At 41.2% G+C, this 25053-nt stretch overlaps 1 protein-coding gene across 5 annotated transcripts in view; it reads left to right on the top strand.

Annotated features, from left to right (window-relative positions):
• KIF16B (kinesin family member 16B) overlaps positions 1-25053 on the top strand; it is a 198809-nt gene that overhangs the window by 123644 nt on the left and 50112 nt on the right. For all 5 annotated transcript variants that reach the window (XM_061622598.1, XM_061622596.1, XM_061622599.1 and 2 more), the window contains 2 exons: positions 3844-3966; positions 5733-5822. In XM_061622598.1, the coding sequence (XP_061478582.1) occupies positions 3844-3966; positions 5733-5822 (213 nt within the window). The remainder of the gene's footprint in view (positions 1-3843; positions 3967-5732; positions 5823-25053) is intronic.

Below are 25053 nucleotides of genomic sequence, written 5' to 3'. Positions count from 1 at the left end.
GTTCAATGCAGACACAGACATAATGTTTGTTTCCATCTGAGGAGCATAAAGCACATTGGTTAAAGTAGTTTGCAAACATTCTACAAATACAATGCCTTTTCCTTGTACCTCCAATTTCGATCCGTCAGCTAAATAAATGTTCTTGCAAGTTGAAGTAAGTACTTTAAATTGTTCTTTTGTGTTACAGAGAAACGTTGTCGCCCCCGAATCGATCACCCAAACGGAGTTGTTTCTCTCTGTCTTTTCACACTTGTTGCTGTTCGTTACAACCCGTATAGACATACTGTCCTTGTCTTTTTCTGTTTTGCTTTGTGCTTTGCAGTCTTTACGGAGATGAGAAGTAGATCCACATCTGTAGCATTTTCTTAACGCGTAGACTTTCCCTTTGTCTTTGGTCTTTGAGGGACCAGCGACGGCGTGTTGCATTTTATTATCAGTCCGTCTCTCCGCCTCTTGGAGCAATTTACAGGAAACATACTGCATGGTTAATTCTTCGTCTCTCATAGTCTCTAATGCTGAAACCATGCTGTCATAAGAATTGTCCAATGAAGAAAGTAACAAATAAACTTGAAATTGTTCAGCAAATATAACGTCTCTATCCTGTAGCTGCGCAAATAGACTACGTATGGTTTGTATGTGAGCATTCATACTCACACCTTCTTTTAGACGTGTCTGGAACAACTTTCTCGAGAGTAGCACTTTGCTTCCTGCAGTAGTCTGAATATGAACATTTTGCAGTGCATCCCAAACTTCCTTGGCTGTTTCCATATTTCTCACGTTTATTAGCTGAGAATCTTGCACACCAAGTATTATCGTGGCTCTTGCCTTTTGATCTTGGCGATGCCATTCCTCTGTGGGGTCGTCCGGCGTTTCATCCTCAATAACATGCCATAAATCCTCATGGATCAACAGCATCTGCATTTTTACTTTCCAACTGAGATAGTTAGAGTCACTGAGACGCTCAAGCGGCATTCCGGATGTATAGGATATTGGTGTGGCCATCCTCGCCTCTTATTTTGAAGGAGTTGCGGTGCTTGCCTTATCTTGCAGCTTTCCAGTTCTGGCTGCGCTTTAGGCGTTGAAGCTGGGCTTTCACGCTTAGACTCTGGGCTTTCACGCTTAGGATCTGGGCTTTCACGCTAGGATCTGGGCCCATAACCTGTTGTTGGAAGCTTTAGTAGTCCAGTAACCCAGTTGTAGAAAGTATAAGTAGCCCAGTAACCCAGTTGTAGAAACAATAAGACACCAGATAGGCTGCCACAGCTTTGTTAAGGAGAAGCTTTACTTGCGATGCACGAATAGCGTTCTCAGAATACATAGGCTCATAAACAAACACAATAGCACCTTCCTCACACGACTCCTTCATCACCCCACACCCCACTGCAGCCACCCTCTTTCTTTTATGGTCCTTATCTTAATTGCTCTAAATAGCTGCAGCTGTAAAACTGATGCAACTGGAGTCTTGTTAACTGTTGCTGTTAACCCTTTCCTTTCCTGTTCGACCTGCCATCTAGAGGAATCACATTAAATGCAAGTCATGATGACCGTAACAGTATGTTTGCCAGGGCTGAAGCAGATGTCACAAATAGCAGAACAGTGGAATACCACAGTCTCTATGATGACTCAGTTTCAAGGCTGTCTTTCCAGGATTTTATGTCATTAGATGATTCACTTTCACAATCAAATTCTTCCCTTGTACTACGTTCATGTTTTACAGCTGGTGGACATGCTCTAGAACTATAAACATAAATCAGTGATAGCTAGTTTTGGCAAGCTATACACACCATGCACTCCCTCTGTTAATTTTAGAGATGTATCTGCATTTGCACCAAAAGCTTGTGTTTGTAATTCAAACAAGTTGCATGAGTAGTATAACATCATAGGGAAATCCACTCTATAGGGAGCTTCTGTTCCCAGAAGCTTAACTAAAAAGTATGCATACATGGAGCTTGATTTGTGGGTTCCTCTGAAGTTGTATTGCTCAGATTAGTAGACTCTGTGCATTCTGTTAGATACACAAGAGAACTGAGAAAACGGATGTATTAACAATCACTTAGTTGCAGCATGGAAGCTTAGCCAAGACAGTGAAGATAGAAATGCAAATCAGTGTGCTGGCAGAAGTCAAATTAGTGTGCTGGCAAATTAGTGTCCTACCTCATCCTGAGCTCCCCCCGACATCCCCAGTGTCTCTCGAGTATTGGGAACCATGCTGAATGGGGTAGGCTTTGACTAGGGGAAAGATTGGGCATCCTTGAAAATTGGGCCAATGCACCTGTGAGGGGAAGCTTGACTTGTGGAAGTTGCTTCAGCTCCATTTTCAGGGTTCTCTCAGTAGGATCTCTCTCTTTGAGGCTTATTGGGGGGCTACTGGGAGAAAGAGGCAACAGTTGTCAGGAATTCCTCACCACTGCCCGTGGCAAAACATCATCGCTGGGAGGAAACTTTCAGACTGACTCCACACAGGCTGGCCTTTAGGTCCTCCAGGAAGTATAAGACAGTGTCCCCTCTCTTATTGGAACTCTGCTTGAGCAACAAGGTCTACCTGAGCTTTAGTGTGCCACTTGTTTCTGGTCTTGCTGGTCCATCCTGACTCCTGGTTTGTTCTCCAGTCCTGCTTTCTAATTTGGATTGGTGTTTGATCCTGACTCCAGTTCCTGGCTCCTAACTCACTCCAGACTGATACCCATAACCCAACCCTGACAACAGGGAAGTCTGCTTCTGCCAGTCCTCTTCGGCACACTGATCTCTGAATCCAACCCAATGTTTTCCTCAGTGTAGACTCCTGGAATTCTTGGCCTGGAAGGGGATCACAAAATCCTAAAGAAGAACTTTTGCACATTTTAACCCACATGCCAGTGATGCCCTGCTCCTCCTCCCACTCAGGAATTGGTTATATCCTGGTCATAATAGATAAGAAGGAGCAAACACCAAATGATACATTTTCAAGATGCCTGCATTTTAAAATTAGTTTTCTGATTTTTTAGGACAGACTTTCCCCAATCTAATTTTCTGTTAATATTGCACAGGTTGCTACTTTCACCATATGCTGAAGTGTTTTAAGTATGTTAATAAAATTATAGAATAACAAAAAGTCAAATCTTTTTGAAATTAACAGGTTTCTTCATGCTTTCTCTGACTCAGTACAGATTGTTTTATTTCTGATATAAAGATTCATGACTATGGGTTGTATACTGAGTTGTCCTTCTGCAAATGAAAAGGCTCCTGTTTGCAGAAGGGACTGCAATCCAGTGGAGGCTCCCGCTTGAGGGCAAGGGAAGTAATCATCAGCAGTTCATCCTTTCCCTTCCCTTTTGTTGTTCTAGAGGGTCTTTCAACCCTCTGAAGGAGACTTACAGGGGAAAGAAATAGTCAGATTGTTTCCCTCCTCTTTCACAATACATGTTTGTATGCGCTGATATTGTTTTTAATTTTTTAACATTTTAAACTTTTAATGTGTTTATATTGCTATACGTTTATTGTATTTTTGATGTTTCTTGTCTTGTGAACCGCCCAGAGAGCTTCGGCTATGGGGCGGTCTATAAGTTTAATGAAATAAATAAATAAATATAACTTCAAGATATGTTGATGTGTGACCATAACTATAATTATAAAGTTTTATTAGCTGTTTTTCACTGTGCTTAAGGCTGCATAAAGAGTAAGCAACACTTTGCAGAGATAGTTTCCATTTTCCCTTCTGTCTCTGAGAAAGAGGATCATTTGCTTCACATAAAACCTCCATCTGATTTTATTTTACTTTTCTGTCATATTCTGATCTCATAGAATATTGTTTGTGGAGTGATGTGGATTTTAATTTGTTCTTCCCGTTTGATATTCATTTGATAGCGAATGATCTGTCGTTCTGTTAAAACAAGCCCAGATGACCTAAAGAATCCAGTTAAAATTTGTATTCCACGTTATGTCCTTTGTGGACAGGGAAAGGATGAGCACTATGAATATGAAATAAAGGTAAGGAGTTCAAGTTCTTTTGAAACTACAACTACATTCACACCAGACATTTATTCCACTTTTATTCCACTTTAAACTGACATGCCTTCCCCCCAAAAATCCTGGGAAGTGTAGTTTGTGAAGTGTGCTGAGAATTGTTAAGAGACCTGTATTCGCCTCACAGAGCTACAATTCCCAGAGTGGTTTAACAAGTCGGTCCCTCTTCCCAGAGAACTCTGGGAACTGTAGCTCTGTAAGTGGAATAGGGGTGTCCTAACAGCTCTCATCCCCCTTCACAAAATACACTTCCGAACATTCTTTGGATGAAGCCATGCTTCTTTAAAGTGCAATAATAGCGGAATAAATGTCTGGTTGAATATGGCCTCCTCGCCTTTCATTTTAATGAAATATTTGTTTTACATTTGTCTTAACTTGCATGTTACCTCCCTTGTGCAAGGAAGACCTGCCCTGAAAAGAGAACAGTGGAATTTTCTGTTTATAGGTGTTGCTTGTTTTTCCGCTCTTTCTCTCTCCATTTTTTTCATCTGTGTTCCCTAAACCTGTGCTCCCACAGTTTTGCAAGTCAGGGCACCAGTTTTGATGAGTCTCTTGTACTGACTGAAGCTCACACCCCAAAGTTGCCCTTGGTGGTTGAGAAAGCCTCTGGGACAGAATAGAAAATGGTGTGGAGGGCTGGAGTAGGTAAGGTGAACTAGTGAAAATCAGGTGCCTTTTCTATTAAGGCAAAGCCACCATTGGATGCAGTCCTCTGTATTTCTTTATATTAATAGGTTTACAAAATAGTTGATGTACTGGGTTTCTTAGAGTAAAAGCTGTGATCCTAATGAGAGGAATGTGGTTGCAACTCTACCTAAAACAACCTAGAGACCTTGTGGTTAGGAAGATATGATGTGTAGGCGGTGAGAGGCAGCGTGGGTGTGTGTAAGAGAGAGATTAGCCTGTAGGGATATAAAAAGAATCTAAGAGCTAGATTAAAACAATTGGTGCTCTTACTGGATGGTAATATAAGATTAGTTCTATATCTTTGTCATTTTATCCCACTGAGCATTGTGTAAATACAGGGTGGTGGTGGTTGTTTTTTTGCAAATCTTGTATTCAGTGGGTACATTATTTCCATGTACTACATGAACTAACGATGGTGTTTGATTTATCCATTCCAAGAATATGGGGCTAGAAAGTTGTTAACTGGTCTACAACTATATATCTCTTTCTGCCTAAAATTGGTGGCAAAACACATGTATTGATTTTCATGGAGAGATAGAAAGGTAGCTTTTGTTTGCCCCCTCACCTTCATGGGTAGCTACAGTGGCATGGGAGCTGGTAAAACAAGCTGAGCATGCTCAGTTGCCAAGCAACCAGAAGGAGTGGAAATGTTAAATTAGAGGGCATGGTCACTAGGAAATTGCATGGTTGATCCTTCCCCTCAGTGTGAATAGCAAACACCATGTTTGCAGCTGGCATTGAGCCCTTACTGTGGACACTGCAAATAGAAAACAGAGGTAAAAACAGCATCTTTAGTACGAAGTAATGCTCCGTGTGGATAAGTCCTATAAGTGAAGGAGCCTAAATCCACTTCTCCCAGTGAGCTGATAATACAGGTTTATTCTTCTTTCAAGTTTAACATGCAATTATTGTGCTTTTTAAAAAGAGATCCTGACAATATCATTTAACTGGAAAAAATTACTCATTGTAGGAAGCCATAGTGCATGTGTTCCTATTTATGCTTCATTTTTCTTAATCATGCTTTTTTTACCTATATATAACAGATCTCAGTTCTAGATGAGACATGGACAGTATTCAGGCGGTACAGTCGCTTTAGGGAAATGCATCAAACATTAAAGTTAAAATACCCAGAGGTAAGTTTCTAGTTAATTTCTAGCTGTGTTTATATTAATCTTATGGTTCCATACAATTTATTGTACTTCTACTACAAATGGTCCTTGTTGTGTCTGTCTCTTTACTTTACTTTACTTTAGGTACATACCAGGGATGGAAGGATCTGTCAATTTCGGTTCTCTCAGTTGCTCATTTTTCCAGTCTTAAATTCAGTTCTCCACATTTCTGCAGCAATTTACCATTTTCTTTTTTTAAAAGCCTCATTAAAATTCTCCAATATTTTAGTGAGAATTTCTCATATTAAATACATTTTTGTATGCTGTTTTCACTAATGTACACATTTTTGCAAGCAATGTCTCCTAATTAATGCATTTTGTATGTTATTTTCATTTTATGCACACTTTTCCCAAATATATGAATTTTTGCAAACATTGCTTAGTTGGAGAACTACCATATATTCCGGCGTATAAGACGACTTTTTAACCCTAGAAAATCTTCTCCAAAGTCGGGGGTCGTCTTATTAGGGTTGCCATATTGTCCGGATAGCTGGGTTTTACCCGGATTCTAAGCATGCCACCCGGCGCCCGGCTAGCCCCTTAGGTGGCCCAGATTCTCAGCTTTCATTTAAAAATTAAGTTTCTAGGTGGTGCGGTTCTCGAGATATATATAAAAACGTCAGACACCCCCCCCCCCGGTTAAATCTTTTTTTAAACTACTGTATAGCACTTCGTAGCTTTAACCCCGCCTGTTCAGGATTTCAGCCAATCAGTGAAGTGTTTGTTTGGTGGCAGTGTCTGCAAAACTTCATTGCGAGGCCAGAAAATGGTGGTTTCCCCTCCTGTTTATCTGAAAATCTCATAAATTGGGTAGGTATATACATTTCAGTTTTTCCCCCTGTTGTGTGTAGGAGTCAGATCCTGGGCAGTGTTTTGAAAACCTTCCCAATAGTTGCTTTTGGGGGTAAAAACAGTGCTAATCCCATATGTCCAGAGTAAATCCTATTGAATTCAGTAGGAATTACTTTTGAGTAGACATGATTATGAATGTGCTGAAAATCAATGGGACTTTGGAGTGAATGTAAAAAAGAATTGTGTTTGTGTTCTCTTTCTGCCCCCCCCCAGTCCTATTTTAAAGCAAGTAGGCAGGGCTTACTTAGGTATTGCAGTTTTTATTCTGTAGGAAACTAATACTGATTTTTTAAAAACTAATACTGATTTTTCTGCAATGACCAATTGGTTTGACAATAAACTATTATATGGGCTGTATGTATTTATGCATCTGCAGTGTGTGCGTGTGTGTATGGAGTCTTTCCAACACCCCTGTGAGGTAGGGTTGGAAAGCAAGGCAGCTCACAACAAGAAATAAAGCCATTTAAAATCCAATAACCATAAAAACAAGTATAAACAGTTGCAAAACAGTGTAAAGTGGCATGATTCGGAATTTTGGGTTGTGTGAATGAAGTTGCTTATCATTTGAGTTTGCATTTCTGTCCCTGTTTGAGTAAGCCCCATTGAATACGCTGGGACTTGCTTCTGAATAAATAAATTTAGGATTGCACTATAAATATCTTTACAGTTTGTGTAAATAATAAATATATTTGATAGTTATGCTTATATAAATATTTCTTCATTTATCATATTTTTGGTTTTTGGTTAGGAATCCTGACTGGTTGTGAGATGCTTAGTTTTTTGCCTTATAGGAATCTTGTTGTGGTTGGTATGGTATTACATTTAGGAAAGTGTTACTGCCTTCTGTATTTTTTTTTTCCTATTTGCATTTCACTTATCTTTAACCTCACTCCGTTACAGCCATAGAAGCAACAGCAGCATATGCAAGATAATTAACTCCCATTAGTGATAAGAACAAGAATTTATAATTATTATTTCAATTAAAACAAGAGGCTTCTCAATACTTTGAAGAGGACCAGATATTTATTTTCTTTCTGAGCCCAGGACTGGGTCTTTCATGATGCCCGGTGTGTGTGTGTGGGGGGGGGGAGCAGGAGAGTAGTCGATAAGACAGACATCCTGGCATTGATAATCAAATTAGCAAGGTATGTGGGGTTGTTGTACACTTCCAGGCTCAGTTTCATTTTGCATATGGAGGTGGAACCTGTGTAGATGTGGTTATCAAAGGGAGAAGAAATTTTGAGTTAAGCAAAGCTCTGCTTTTATAAAACCTAAGAAACATACAGTACTTTGAATGTCTGAGTGCCTGCACCAGTGGAATACTGGAGGAACTTGTAAAACTTGCTGCAACAGTATTTAGAACTGAGCATGTGGTGTGAAAGACTCCTTTTCCTAACATTTTGGCTTGTTTTTCTCTGTGTATTTTAATTGTTTTTACTATATTTGTAAGCTGTGCTGAGCTCTGTTTTTAACAGCAAAAGGGCAGGATATAAATTCTCTTAATCAATCAATAAATACTCCATAGTGTTGGAAACTAGAGTCTAGGCATTTAATGTTGCTTTTAAAAAAAAGATTTCTCACATCTTTCCCCAGTTTTTGGTGGTAATTCCTAGGCACAAAAACAAAACAACTGGACAATCCAAATATTAATATTTATAAGTTTATAAGTGACAGTTTTCCTGCTAAGTACCTGCATGTCATAAGCAGGGGTAGTCTTATACGGTGAGTATATCCCGAACTCTATATTTTAACTGGAAAATTTGGGGGTCGTCTTATATGCCCAGTCGTCTTATACGCCGGAATATACGGTACATTGCAAAATTCAGAACAGTGCAAATTTTGAAGGGTTTGCCGTGTTTTGGTTCTCATGTTATTTTGAAAACTACAGATTTGATAAATTTGGCTTTAAATGTGAACTGAATTGAATTTCTCCCCCATTCCTAGATCATAAGCTTTAAAGGGGTTGTTGTGCTATCTTTTGCAAGACAAAGTTTGTGTATAAAGTTATAGAAGGATTTGTTATTGTTCATAATGTTGTTCATAAATAGCAGAAGTCCAACATGGAGCTTTTGTGGGTAGGTTCCTTCAAAGATTTTTGGGTGGGAAGGAATTCCTTACCTTATTGAATCTTTCACTTCATTAACTTTTTACTGTTCTTACTGCATGTTCAACAGCATTCATTTTCCCTATGAGTCCGGCCATCACAGCGGGTATTAGCTCCACCTATCGTGCGAAGGCAAGAATGTCTTTGAAGTCAAGACTAGGGGCGTCAGGCCCCTCCCACTCTCCAGTTCATTCTTGCCTTCGTACGAACAAGATTGGATCTTAAGCGTAGCGAGTAGCTTTTAGCTAAGTTTCGCGTATTTGTTTGAAGTCCTTCCTTTCCCTGTTTGTGTTTAACTTTCCATTTAAGTTTGAGGGTTCCCTCAGAGACCGCGGCTGCGGTTCTCTACGTTTCTTGGCCAATTTTAAGCCTTTTATTTTTTGAGCCTTTATTTCAGCTTATCTCCTTACTTGTTTGAGGCTTGTTTGAGGGTCCTCTCAGAGACCGCAGCTGCGGTTCTCTTCATTTCTGTCCGCTTTTTATTTAAGCTTATTTCCCTTACTTGTTTGAGGCTTGTTTGAGGGTTCCCTCAGAGACCGCGGCTGCGGTTCTCTTCGTTTTTGTCCACTTTTGAGCTTTCCCCCTGGCTCTGTTGCATCCATCGGGAGCTCGCGGCTCTATTTTTTCCTTCTGCTGGGCTGTCTCAAGCAGCGCTCTGAGGAGCTTTTGGAGAGACCGCGGCTGCGGTTCTCTCCCAGGTGGGAGCTTGCGGCTGCGGCTTCCTGCCCTCTCTTTCTCCCTCTCTCTCCGTGACTTTAATTTTCGCCGCGGAGAGCCCTTTACTCGGCGGCGACAGCGGCTTCCCTCCTGCTGCCTTTCCCAACACAGGCGTCTCTCGGCAGTCTCCTTTTGGGGTTTTTTAGAGCCGCAAGTGCGACTATAGACCCCGCGCCTCCCCCTGCGAGACTGTGCTGGGCAGCCCTTCCCCCAGTTCGTTACCAGTCGGCCACCATTGCTTCTTCCCCCTCCGCCATTTTCGGATCATTTTTTCCCGCTCTTTTTTCTGGGCGCCAATTTTGTTGAATTCAAATTTCCCGCCTTTTTTGTTACCCCTTTATTAACCAACGGATACCTTCCCTGCAGTTATCTGTATGTGTGTTGTATGTGTGTTGTAGACAGACTTACAGGGCTTCCTTACACACAAATTTACAGTGGCTGACTTGTACTAAATTTGAATTATATTCAGTACCATCAAGGCTGGAGCTTTAATATCAGTGGCTGACTTGTAATAAATTTGAATTATATTCAGTATTATCAAGGCTGGAGCTTTAATATCAGTGGCTGACTTGTACTAAATTTGAATTATATTCAGTATCATCAAGGCTGGAGCTTTAATATCAGTGGCTGCCTTGTACTAAATCTGAATTATATTCAGTATTATCAAGGCTGGAGCTTTAATATCAGTGGCTGAGTTGTACTAAATCTGAATTATATTCAGTATTATCAAGGCTGGAGCTTTAATATCAGTGGCTGACTTGTACTAAATCTGAACTATATTCAGTATTATCAAGGCTGGAGCTGAGTTGTACTAAATCTGAATTATATTCAGTATTATCAAGGCTGGAGCTTTAATATCAGTGGCTGACTTGTACTAAATCTGAACTATATTCAGTATTATCAAGGCTGGAGCTGACTTGTACTAAATTTGAAGTATATTCAGTATCATCAAGGCTGGAGCTTTAATATCAGTGGCTGACTTGTACTAAATTTGAATTATATTCAGTATCATCAAGGCTGGGACTTTAATATCAGTGCGTGACTTGTAATAAATCTGAATTATATTCAGTACATCCTGCCCCCTCTGTGGCCGTGTACCACGCCTGAAATCCAGCCTGCAGCACTAATCTGAATTATATTTTGTACATCCTGCCCCCTCTGTGGCCGTGTACCAAGCCTAATATACAGCCTATATTACACAGCCTATATTGTTTTAACGCTGATACCACAGTGCATCCTGCCCCTTCTGTGGCCGTGCACTTAGCCATCTGCCAGTGTATCCTACCCCCTCTGTGGTCGTACACTGTGCCAGTTCGGGTCTTTACATCCTGCCCCCTCTGTGGCCGTGTACTGCACCCAAGTTAATATAAGATGGCAGAACAGCCAGGCATGTCGCAAGCAGCCAATATGATGCCAGATCAGCCAGGCATGTCACAAACAGCCCAGCCGCAACACTCTAAGGCGACTAAGCCTAAGCATGTTAAAGCAATGGCTAAGACAAAACATCTTTCAAGCCATAGCAAACCAGATCAGCCAGGCATGTCACAAACAGCCCAGCCGCAACACTCTAAGGCGACTAAGCCTAAGCATGTTAAAGCAATGGCTAAGACAAAACATCTTTCAAGCCATAGCAAACCAAAGCGGCCACGCTATACCTCTGTGCCAACCCCCACCACTACCACAGCAACTCAGGCACACATAAGCGATATACTTCATTCCCCTGCTGCTTCCTCTGACAAGGAAGATTTTGCTGGCTTCCACACTCAGCCTTCGCCTAACCAGCCTCCCTCCGTTTTACCGTCCCAAACATCTCCTCCAGTAGCCACTCAGGCACAAACATCTACCACAACTGGGCTGCTGCCGTCCCCTGATTTCCTCTTCCAACTTCAAGCCATGCTGGCATTTTTCACCCAAATGCAGTCACCACCACAAGTTCCTGCCATACGTGGACCAACATGCGTGTCATGAAGCTCATCCTTCCTGTTCACCTAACCCCTTTGATGTAGCCAGAGGCAGAGTTTTTGACGAAGCCTCGTATGCGGAGGAGTCATCCTTCACTGACCACGTTGAAGGAGATGACTGGAGCGAATATTCAGATCATGAGGAGGATACATCGTATCGCTTGTTTAATGCTTCAGACTATCAGCCCCTGGCACGCAGGGTAGTTAATACCCTTGGTCTCCAGACTGCGCCTTCAACTTCCTCCACCCCAGCCATCAAAGGGGCCAAGGTTCTCAAATCCCCTGCACCTACTGAACATTACCTTCCGGTGCCGGACCCGATTGCCAAATTGGCCTCTGAAGAATGGGCTCACCCATTCCATTCTCGCCGCTTCAAGAACCTGGCTGACAGGTTTTACGCCCTAGCTCCGGACTTTCCCACCAAGTTAGACGTCCCTGGCATAGATGAACCAATCGCTCACCTCGTTTCACGTTCTCTCTTGCCCAGGGAAGGGGAATCCCAACTAAAGGACACTACTGAGCGACGAATAGACTTCACCCTCCGCAAAAATCACGAGGCCACTGCCCTCACCATGCGTGCCTCCGCTTCAGCCTCCATTTTCTCCAGAGCAGCTATGATGTGGCTAGATGATCTTCTAGAGGACACTAGCCCTGATCCTGTCGCCCTCAGAAGGTCACTGGTAAAGTTGCGTAAGACAGCAGCTTTTGTGGCCGATGCCACCTTGGATACCACTCAATTGGGGGCACGAGCCATGACGGCTCAGATAGTCGCTCGACGAACCCTCTGGCTTCACCACTGGCAAGCTGATTCAGCGGCCAGAATGAATCTGTCCAGGGCGGCCAGAATGAATCTGTCCAGGGCTCCTTACTCCGGATCGTTACTCTTCGGCGAGGAAGCTCTAAAGGCAGTGCTGGTTGATCCCAAAGACGCCCACAAACCGGTTCTGGCCACTGTCCAGAACATCGACAACAGGCCTTTCAGGCGATCTCCTTCCTTCCGTACTAACCAGCCCTTTTGAGGAACGCAGCCAGGAGGACGAGGCCGCAACTTCAGATCCTATGACCCCAATTCATTCAGGGGCTCCTGGAACCGACGCTTCCAGGGCAGAGACCTACTGCTAGCTTGTCAACTTCGACAAAAGCCATCTCCAACCAACTCAACGCCTACTACATCTAGGGGCAATGTTGGACACCCTGCAGGCAATGGTATTCCTGGCTCCAGATCGCATCACTGCCATCACAAGCATCGCAAGGTCCCTGATGCAACAAACATCAGCAGATGTCATGCTTCTAGCCAGGGCGCTCGGAATGTTCATTTCTACAATCCATATTGTGCCATGGGCTCGAGCCCACACTCGGCATCTTCAATGGATTCTACTGCCCTTTCAACAGGACATTGCCAGCTCCAACCATCTCAAAGTTCACTTGACCCCCACGCTGCGCCTATCATTCCGCTGGTGGACGAGGTCCCAACACCTCTCCAAGGGCACGCCGTTCAGAGAACCACACAGAACTGTTGTAACCACAGATGCTGGGGAGCCCACTGCAACTCCCAGTACGTTCAGGGGGGTTGGTCCACCACAGAGCAGACTCAAAACATCAACTGGCTGGAGCTAAAGGCTGTACATTTAGCTCTACTTCATTTTCAGTCTCTGTTCCCTTTGGACCATGTCCTCATTCGAACAGACAACACCTGTGTAAAATCACATTTGAACAGACGGGGGCACCAGGTCTCGTCCTCTGCAGGACCTAGCCTCCTTCATCTTTGTCTGAGCAGAACATCATCTACAATCCCTGAAAGGAGAACATCTCAGAGGGATTTGGAATGTGACAGCAGACTGGCTCAGCAGACAACAGGTTTTTCTGGGGGAATGGAAACTTCACCCAGCCATTTTCTATCGTCTTCAGAGTCGGTTCGGCGAATGCTCAATCAACCTGTTTGCCTCCAGTCGCAATTGCCAACTTCCCAGGTACTTTGCCCGATACCTGGATTCAACAGCGGAAGCAATAGATGCTCTGACAATACCGTGGCCAGACGGTCTCTTGTATGTCTTTCCTCCAATACCATTGTTAGCCAAAACCTTGAGGAAGGCGTGAACCGAGAGGGCACAGCTGGTTCTGATAGCACCATTTTGGCCACACCGACTGTGGTTGTCAGATCTTCTGGCAATGCCAATGATGGAGCCTTGGACACTTCCAGTCAGGCCAGACCTCCTATCCCAGGGTCCAGTATGGCACCAGGACCTTACTTGGCTCAATCTAACAGCGTGGCGTTTGAACTGGGACACTTGAGGTTAGCTGGCCTGTCTGATGCTGTGATTGATATTATTTTGGCCTCGAGAAGACCATCTACCACTCGTATTTATCAACATACTTGGGTGGCTTTCTCCAAGTGGTGCCAGTTCCACCACCACGATCCCTCCCAGGCCACCATGCAACAGGTGCTGCAATATCTCCATAGCGGCTTCATGATGGGACTTAGACCCAACACTCTACGCCGACATGCGTCCACTCTGTTGTCCATTCTCTCAGTGTCCTCTACTGGAGATCCTATTTCCTCACATCCGTTCATCAAACGTTTTTTGAGGGGAGTCGCCCTACGCTCTCCGGCTGTTGTCCATCGGTTTCCCTCATGGAGTTTGCCGAAAGTTCTGCAGGCCTTGCAACGCCCTCCGTTTGAACCCATCAGGACTGTGCCCCTCCGTATACTGTCCTTCAAGGTCTTGTTCCTGATCTCAATCACATCTGCCAGACGTGTTTCGGAGTTGGGCGCATTGTCTTCTGCTCGACACCTCTGCGTCTTCCATAAGGACTCGGTTGTGCTGAAGACTGATCCTTCCGTCCCAAGGTTGATTCGGTTTTTCATTGCAACCAGGACGTTGTTTTGCCTTCCTTTTGCCCGAATCCTACCCATCCTCTCGAAAAGGCTTGGCATTCGTTAGATGTCCGGAGGGCTCTCAAGACCTACCTGTCTAGGACCCAAGAGATTCGACGAACGGAGTCTCTGTTTGTATCCTTTCATCCAAGGTCTGTGGGACATAAAGTATCCAATTCTACCTTATCCCGTTGGTTAAGGGCATGTATTACTTTAGCATATGAGTCTCTGAAGCTGTCAGTTCCAGCTAGTATAACGGCTCATTCTACCAGGTCAGCTGCCACTTCGGCTGCTTTTGCCACTAATGCTCCTGTTGCCGATATTTGTAGGGCTGCAGTCTGGTCTACCCCACATTCATTTATAAGGCATTATAAAATTGATTGCTATGCCTCTGCTGACGCTTCTTTTGGCAGACGAGTGTTGCAACAGGTTCTTAATCAGGACTAGCATGTGGTCCCACCCTGTATGGGCTGCTCTGGTACATCCCGCTGTGATGGCCAGACTCATAGGGAAAATGGACCATTGGTCTCACCTGAAGGGTGATTTTCCTATGAGTACGGACATCACGGCCCTCCCAGTTGGAGGATGACTATATATTTTCTAATGTGTTATATATTACTGTTACGCTATTATATTTAAATTTAAGAGTGAAGTGAAGACTTCTAGTTCTGTTATACCACTATGTTGGAATCATGTTACTATGCATGGTACTATTGTGTTATTTTCCTGCTGCCAGGCCTGTTGGCCTTGTTCTTGTATTTTTAGATATTTCTTCTTAGACTCGCTGCGAATGAACTGGAGAGTGGGAGGGGGCTGACGCCCCTAGTCTTGACTTCAAAGACATTCTTGCCTTCGCACGATAGGTGGAGCTAATACCCGCTGTGATGTCCGTACTCATAGGAAAATCACCCTTCAGGTGAGACCAATGGTCCATTTCAAATCATTACTCGTTTCTGCTAGTAGTATGGTATCGCCTGCATATCGTGATATTTCTCCCTCCAATTTTCACACCTCCTTCATCTTAGTCCAATCCCGCTTTCCATATGATATGTTTTGCGTATAGATTAAACAAATAGGTTGATAAAATATACCCCTGTATCACACACTTTCCTATTGGGAGCCAATCGGCTTCTCCATATTCTGCCCTTACAGTAGCCTCTTGTACAGAGTATAGGTTGCGCATCAGAACAATCAGATGCTGTGGCACCCCCATCACTTTTAAAGCATTCCATAGTTTTTCATGATCTACACAATCAAAGGCCTTGCTGTAAACTATAAAGCACAGGGTGATTTTCATCTGAAATTCCTCGAGCTTGGACATCTGGCATTTCTTGCTCCATATATGGTAAGAACCTTTTTTGTAAAATCTTGAGCATTATTTTACTTGCATCAGATATTTAAGGCAGTAGTTCAATAATTGCTGCATTCCCTGGGATCCCGTTTCTTTGGAATTGGGACATATATTGAACACTTCCAGTCTGTGGGCCATTGTTTAGTTTTCCATATTTCTTGACAAATTTAGTCAAAATTTGGACAGATTCAGTCTCAGTAAATTGTAGCAACTCTATTGGCATGTCATCTGTTCCTGGTCATTTGTTTCTTCCAAGTGTTTTAAGAGCAGCTTTCACCTCACGTTCTAAAATTTCTGGTTCTTCTTCATATGGTTCCTCCGTGAATGAATCTGTCATCCTTGCATTTCTTTTATATAGTTCTTCAGTGTATTGCTTCCATCTTCTTTTTATTTCATCTCAGTCAGTCAGTGTGTTCTCCTGTTGATTATTCAACATCCCTACTCTTGGTTTAAATTTCCCTTTAATTTCTCTAATCTTTTGGAATAAAATCTTTCGGCTCTTGTTCTACCTTTTTTATTGTCCTCTTCTATATCTATACAATATCTATTGTAATAGTTCTCTTTGTCCCTACGTACTAGTTGCTGTATCATTGCCTTTAGGGTTCTGACTATGTTTCTATCTCCTTTTGCTTTTGCTTTCCTTTTTTCTTTAACCATTTTAAGAGTTTATTAGTCATCCATTGAGGTCTTTCTCTCTTTTTAATTACATGTATTGTCTTCTTGCATTCTTCCCTGATAATGTCTCTGACTTCACTCCATAGTTCTTCTGGTTCTCTAAGTTTAAAGCCTCAAACCTGTTCCTTATTTGATTGTTATATTCGTCTGGGATGTTTTTTAAATTGTATTTTGGCATTATGAATGCTTTGTTCTTCTTCTTTAGCTTTCCTCTGATTTTTAGTATTACCAGTTCATGATCTGTACCGCAGTCTGCTTCTGGTCTTGTTTTCTCAAAAGTATGGAACTTCTCAATCTTCTGCTACCAATTATATAACCAATTTGATTCCTGTATTGACCATTTGGTGATGTCCATGTGTATAGTTGTCTTTTCAGTTGCTGAAAAAATGTGTTTGCAAGAAACAAATTATTGGCTTCACAGAATTTAAGAAGTCTTTCTCCTGCTTCATTTCTATCTCCTCAACCCCATTTCCTCACAATTCCTAGTTCTTCTCTGTCCTCTACTTTTGCATTCCAATCCCCCATGATTATCAGAACATCTTGTATTGGTGTGTGATCTATTTCTTCCTGTACTTCTGCGTAAAATCTCTCCAATTCCTCTTTTGAAGGATTATCAACTTGTTGAGGATTATCAGTACCTTGACACAGTCATTAACCAAAATGGAGACAATAGTCAAGAAATTAGAAGAAGGCTAGGACTGGGGAGGGCAGCTATGAGAGAACTAGAAAAGGTCCTCAAATGCAAAGAAGTATCACTGAACACCAAAGTCAGGATCATTCAGACCATGGTATTCCCAATCTCTATGTATGGATGTGAAAGTTGGATAGTGAAAACAGTGGATAAGAGAAAAATCAACTCATTTGAAATGTGGTGTTGGAGGAGAGCTTTGCAGATACCATGGACCGCGAAAAAGACAAATAATTGGGTGTTAGAACAAATTAAACCAGAGCTATCATTAGAAACTAAGCTGATGAAACTGAGGTTATCATAATTTGGACACATAATGAGAAGACATGATTCACTAGAAAAGTCAATAATGCTGGGGAAAACCCAGGGGAGTAGAAAAATATGAAGACCAAACAAGAGATGGATTGATTCCATAAAGGAAGCCACAAACTTGACCTTACAAGATCTGAACAGGGTGGTTTACAACAGATGCTCTTGGAGGTCACTGATTCATAGGGTCACCATAAGTCATAATTGACTTGAAGGCACATAACACCAACAAACTGCGTTTTCCTGGGGGGGGGGTTAACACTTGAAAGTTTCTGAGTATTTTTTATGGAAATATGTATATAATATATAAATACTATAGTTTACAGTATAAAATAAAAGGGTTGGAAACATTCTCTATAGTCCACAGCTACTGTTGGTTCCCTGGTAGTCCATGTGGCTGAGAGGGGAGATTGGGGGGAGGGGAATCAATGCATACTGTAAGGTCTGATTGTAGGTTTTCCCCATCAGTGTGTGAGAGTTTCAAAGGGGAAAAAATGGCTACTTCCAGACGAGCTTCGTAGAGCTCAAATAAGAATAAGGGCAATAATGATGTCCTCTTCTCTGGACAGGGGTATTATCCATTAAGATCAAGAATAGTTGTTTGGAGATTTCCCTAGCCTTTCTTTTGACATTTCTTCATAACTGTAACATTTAACAACAAACTTCACAGTTAAAAATACATTCAAATACGTTTAAATGTGTTTTTAAATCTAGGCTGTATAGCTATTTTATATGAATCTTCATTAGTTTTTATGTATTATTGTATATTGTGTTTTTAATATTTTGTTGTAAGCTGCCTAGGAAATACATTAATTTAATGGGCATTCATATATAAATCTAATAAATAATAAGTCATATGCACCCCGATTGATGGGAATCCAGTCGAGGATTCTACTTCATCGTATGTACCCCTTCACCACACATCCTTTAGTGCTACTGTCCCTTGGTGCTTGCTATGAAAGCTTTTTTAAAAATGCATATCTTCATCACAGATATCTCCTGTGTTGCATTTAAGCGCACCTTCAGCCTGTCCAGGTGGATTTTTAAGTAGTACTCTTGCTGTTTAAGTAGAAGAATGTTTAATGTTCCATAAATTTGTATATTTCAAAGTATCCATTGACTTCTGGGGTCTGTCCTGCGCAGCATAAAGAGGGACCTCTTTAGATATAAATGCATTCTGATTCATGCTGTAATTAAACAATTAAACTCTTGCCATGTGTTTCAAATTCAAGATGTCGACTTGATGATTATTCTGCTGTCACCTTAAGAAAAGAAATATCCAAAATACTGCACACTCACAATGTTGTTTTAGTAGGACTCTTTTTCATAGTTAATCTTCTGACTCCAGATTTATACAGTTTTTTTTTTCATCATCATCAATCTTTATTTACAGTCAACTGACCACAGATGTAAAGCATAATGCTGGGAGATATAAAATAAGATTGCTTAGTAACACAGGGTACAACGAGCAACAAACTGAATTATATAAACAATTCAAGTTATTTAATTACTGTTGACAATCATACAAAAAGGACTATTTTAATTTTATCTTTATTTTATTTTGTATTCTTAGTTCCCTGTTATATTGTTTTATCTATTTTTGATTAGTTTATTTGATTATTTTGATTAGTTTATCTTAATGTATGGTTGTTTTAAGGTATTCCATGAGTCTATCAATCTGTATGGTTCCTCTGTAGTTTAGACTCCTTTTGGAAGGGTTATTTAAATACTTTATACACCCAAATATTATTACCTCCCTATTACTAATTTATCTTACTGGGGCCTGATGGTCCTTACCAGAGGAGGGTACAAACAACTGGGGCTGGTCCCTGTGACGGATGATGTCGTGTCCTTTGTCAAAGCTCACAATCAGTTAAAATTACAGATTTCTTTGGCTTTAATTCGGAAGAAAGTGCTCATGCAGTTACTAAGAATGTGATATACAGTATTTATTGTACACACCAAGATGTATGCTTGCTTAATATATGCCGTGTCCTGTAGAGGTGATCTTTATAGCTCATTAACTTTTCAGTTCTGGACTAGTTCCTCAGTACTTTTAATTTGAAGCTGCATTTCATATTTCTGCCACCACATTCCACAAAAAAGTATATTGAAATATTGATTTACTGGAGGAGGTAAAATCCTAACAGTTTAAAAAAAGAGAGATGCTGCCATCTTACAGTTAAATTTTTTTTGAGTCATGCATATAAATCAGATAGTTATTGATGTCCAAATGAATGCATCCAATCAAAATGTGGGCTGTGCACATTTCAAGACTAATATGACTTCAGTTGGAACGTTGTAGGTGTAAGGACACAAACACTGGATATTAATTATGCATTTGTATTAAATCATGTCTAGATGTCTACTGGCACTTAAATGCTTATTATTTCATGACCTTGTAAGATAAAAATGGCACTTCACAACACAGACTTAGTACTAAAGAAGCTATGGGCATGTCAACTGTATAGAATCAACACTTGAGATAAAGGTGGGCTTCAAATGGGCTAAAAGGTATGGACAATGGACAATGCTTTGCAGGAGGCGACTAGTGTGCTCACAGCCAGAATTTTCACAATCCCCCTGAAGGATAATGGAGAAAGGGGGATATGTGCAGCTTTTCTGGAAAACAATTGCATGAGCAGAGACCAGTACCAAAAGGCTTTCCCACAAATCTCTATTTATTTCACTTGCAACATCCAGGGAACCTGAAGCAAAACTTAACTGCTTGTATACAAAAGGAGCACCATAACACTGGAGACAAAAGGTTGCACTGTATAAAGTTGTTGGTAGATTATTCCCACTTGTATTGCTGTTAACAGAAACTCTTATTTGGAGTAAAATAAGACTTATTTGATGTACCCTATAGCCAACTATAGCCACCACTCCTTGTCCAGTCTGCTCAGTTTCCTTTGCAACACAACATATCTCACAAAACACCTCCAGGCAATTACCTTCCTTATTTCTTTTTACATTCCTCCTTAGAACCCACCTTTTCTTGGGAACTCTTTGGATCATCCCCCTAATCCTTCTATCTTATTGTAACTCAGTCAAAGTAAGTGTAATTGAAATGAGTTCCTATTCTTCCCCTCCCTACTCATGCCTCCATTTCAATACCTGTTGTTTATTTTAGAGGGTAAGCCCCTTGTGGTAGGGGTCTGTCATGCTTATTCTTTGTAAATTGCCATGTGCACAGATGACACTATATAAATTATAGCTACTGCTAGAAAAAGTTGGTCTCACTTACACTGCTTCTATCTTTGAAACACAGTTTTTCTGCAGATCCATTTCTTAATGCAGGGCTAATCTGTCTAAGAACCTTAGATGGCATCCAGCCTGCCAATGCCTCAACTGCACTTGTATAAACTGATATTAGTTTTGCAAGGGGAGAGGAGGGAAGGATGTTTGAACATAAATTTTATTACATTTGTGTCTTGCCCTCCCTCTAAGGAACTCAAGGCATGGTAGAGGGTTCCCCCCCCTATTTTATTCTCCCAACCGTGCTGAGAGGTAACTGACAGATGGTGACTAGCTGAATGTTTCCTGGTGAATTTCATTCTCTGTCTTCCTAATCTGTATTATTGCAAGAATCTGCAAGAGCTGGAGGTGTCTGTTTTATATATTACTCAGTGTATAGGGTTTTTAAAATATCTGTATCCCATCTTTTCTCCATGGAGCCAAGAAGAATTATAACTTCACAACAACCCCATGAGGCAATGGCCTTCATTAACTGAGCATTGATTGGAACCTGAGAAGCCGACACCCAAACTCAGCACTTATATTAATACATCTCCAGGTTCTAAAATATCTGATTTAGGCTGGATGTGTGGGGGAAAAAAGAACTAAGCAGAAGTGTTTATGGAGAGCCTGACTCCATGCATCCTCACTTCAGTTCAGCTAAGTGGCTTGGGATATATTCCTGTGTAATCATGGGGAGTCCCTATTCAGTCCTGGGCAATTGAACTGTCATACTTCTGTTGCAGCATAAATCTGTGGTTGCTGACAAGTATATTATCTATTGAGCAATAAAGCCTATACTTTATAACCTCTACAAAAATATTCCTGCACTTGCTGCATTGTCAGTAAATTTTAAAATCAGCATTTTTAGAGGGGGAAAACGTTGATGTTCATATTTTTCCCCAGACTCCTGTGTTTTATTCCTGAGATAAATCTTCTGTTTTTAATTGATGGTAATAGTACACACCAGCAGTAACTATTGCAAAAAAAATCCGTTTGTTATGCATATCATAAGAATTATTTGATCCCAGTAGAATTTTTCCCCAAGTACTTCAGAATAACTTTATGGGCACAGTATCTCCCAGGTGTGCCTAGATGGATTTTTCCTTGTGTGTATAATCAGACAGATATTTTATTTGTGCAAACATTTGGCATCTGAAAACTCAAATTATGTGGTTTATGAAGTTTCTGTGTGCACATATAAGTACAGTTATATATTTGTCATCTGCTGCAGATATGCAGCTTTCTGGATATGATGTTGTTGATGGTGTCAAAGCCTGCAAATGATATGCAAATGATGATAAACTTTACCAGTTTAAGGCCAGAACTACACAATAGTCTTGATTTGAGGCTACTACCAAAGGCATATTAAGTTAAGGAAAAGCTTGGGATCCTGACGCAAATGAAACCTTCCTTTTGCCAATAATGAAAATGTACACAGTTGTAAGACTTCTAGTGGAAGATTCTCAATAATACACATTAGACTTGTGAGGGTGACAACTTCTTGTGCCATCATCTAAATTTTATTTTGGAAGAGTCAATGCCGATGTTTTCCTGTGTGGTTTTAGGAGGAATCAGATACAGCATTTTCTATTCCTCGTCTAAAGCCGGTATTAGACTAATTCCCCAATCCACAGATCCTTCTACTAGCAGCAAACTGCATGCGCACTTTCCAGTGGATGGTTGGTGGTGGGTTACCCTCAAATCTCAGAGTAAGTTCAGAAAAGACCTTGAGCTCAACAAGTTTAAGAAGCATCAGGTTACAGTGTGTTGGTTGGATGTTTTAAAAGCTGCTGGGCTGAGAATTCAGAGTAAAAATGTAAGAAATGAACAAATTTCCCCTTCCCTCTATATGTATCTGGAAAAATGGAAATAGTCTTCCACTCTCACGGAAATATACTATGTAATACATGTTGAGCCAGAAAAATGCTATTGACCTATCCTTGCTTTTTTTAATCATGAGATCGCTTTGTGAAAATTCCAGCTGATAACAGATTTCTTTCTTGACTTTGCTTCTTATCTATCTATTCCTTAATTCCTAATGTTTTTGACAAGATTTCCCTGGTTTGGGAGTGTATAAGAGATGTTGGTGATTTGAGCTCAAAAAAGAGCAAAAAGTTCTTTAGTGCAGAAAACCTTGGGCTTATCTGAAATTTGCTTGTTTATTTTTTGGTTAATCAGTTGTACACATCTGTATAAATTCAACATTTAAATGGTACAGATTTTCTCAACTGAAATACTATTTTTTAAAATCTTTTTGAGTAAAGCAGAAATTGTTTCTCTCCCCTCCCCCTTTTCTGTCTGTCTTGTCCTGAAGAGCTGCTGCTATTAACTCACAACAGATTAAACCTAAAAAGTTTTTGTTTGTTTGTCTGCAGGTATATTTCTGTGTGACAGCTGTTCTTTTAGGCCCTGGGACCTGCTATTAATTCTGGGAAGTCAAAAACACATCCATCTCATCAACCCTACGAATTATTGCTGTCCTTTGATGAGTTTTCATTATTAGCATTTCTCAGAGGCAATGGTGGCTGAAATTTACAGCAATGTTTGGTCTCGCAAGATGAGAATGTTTCATAAATGCTGCCAGATGTTACTCAGCTGAGCTTCTGTGCAGTGGGAAAATCATCTTTAAGGGGACTGTTAATGTTGTTATGGAGATACTTATCTCACTAAGTTGTCAGAGTGAGAGACCCTATCAGTTTCAGTATTGCTACTGGAATACATAATTGCCATACTAATCAGAACCAGTGATACTATATATGGAAATGCTATTGTTATGAATTTGAGGGGGGTGTAAGCAGAAGAAAGAGCAAGAGATTTTGAGTGTAGCCTTTTGGTATCTTGAAGGATGTTCCTTTAAGGAAAATGGCTGTGGGTTTTTTTTGCTTTCTTCTTTAACTGTGAAAACTAAAGTAGTGTATGTCTGTAAGACACACAACTCTTTATATGATCCAACCTAAGTATGCCACAGAGAGCCAGTGTGGCGTAGTGGTTAGAGTGTTGGACTACAGGGTTCAAATCCCCACACAGCCATGAAGCTCACTGGGTGACCTTGGGCCTCTCAGCCTCAGAGGAAGGCAATGGTAAACCACATCTGAATACCTTTTACCATGAAAAACCCTATTCATAGGGTCACCATTAGTCAGGATCGACTTGAAGGCAATCCATTTCTATTCAAGTATGCCACACACATTTCCTTTGTGCTACCATATTCAAGTGTTTTAAGGTATCACGGGTGATATTATTGGCCCCTGGTTAAATTATTTTATTTTAAAACACTTCACGAGGCATTAAAAAGCAAGCTACTACTGCTACAAATGTATCAAGGTGCTCTGTCACAGGAGGAAATATTTCAAAGTAATGTTCCATGGAAAATATTATAACCTATGTCATTGCATGTAAACTCTCAGCTATCCTCTTTAGTTGGCATCCCTGAAAACTGCATATGTAGGTCTCTTGATTTGGGCAGTTTAAATGAAATGGAGTTCAGCGGGGGTTGGGTGGGTGTAAAATTTGGGTAAGGTTTCAGACAATATAGATAGATATAGATATATCTTTGTTTTCCTCATCTGCAATCCACATAAAGTTAAGCATCCTTTTGCTGCAGGTGTAGGAGAGGGCAGACCCAAACTGGGGCACGGCAGGAGTTTAACTCCCAAGCTGCTGTTACCTCTGAAGAAGCTACTTTGACTTGCTGTCCCAATCCAGATTGGAGACCCAGTGGCTGCTTTTGCAAAAGAGAAAGAAGCCAGTTGTATGCATGCTTTTTAATTTGTCATTCAGTTTCCTGTATACAGCCAGAAGCAGAGCTTGGAAAAGTTACTTTTTTGAACTACAACTCCCATCAGCCATAGGCAACATGGCCACTGGAATAGGCTGATGGGAGCTGTAGTTCAAAAAAGTAACTTTTCCAAGCTCTGGCCAGAAGTTATAAACATTTAAATAAAACACTAGAACATAATTAATATGGAAGTATGGCAACATTCAAATTTATCAAGTTATTCTCCTGTGTATGGAAAGATGACCTCAGGTAAGTAGCTAGCTCCACCTAGTGGTTGAAGGCAGAAAGAGCACTGTTCAATTTTGCAGGGACCTGCTCTTCGTAGCTCCTTGCCACAGTTCTCTTCCTGCCTTCACCACAAATGGTTGATTCCTCTCTCTGCTCCATTGGTTCAGGCCTGTATTGTTTGTGTCTGTCTTGACTTCTAGGTGTTTTTTACCCTTCCTATCTCAGCGTTTGTGTTCCCTTCCTCCCATTTCTCTTGCGTTTGGTGTTTTTTAAAAAAAGTTTTCCCCCTGGTCTCCTAACCATGGTGTTAGGCCGCTCATAAAAGGATCTCCCTGCCAGCCTCAAGATCAATTCAGCTCCTGCTGCCTGCAAGATAGTGTTAAACCCCCCTCAGCCTTGCAGCATGCAACAGCCTCC

This window comes from Rhineura floridana, chromosome 4 (assembly GCF_030035675.1).
Source record: "Rhineura floridana isolate rRhiFlo1 chromosome 4, rRhiFlo1.hap2, whole genome shotgun sequence".
Lineage (NCBI taxonomy): Eukaryota > Metazoa > Chordata > Lepidosauria > Squamata > Rhineuridae > Rhineura > Rhineura floridana.
The sequence above is the reverse complement of the archived record's forward strand: the minus strand, read 5'-3'. Positions and strand labels throughout refer to the sequence as shown.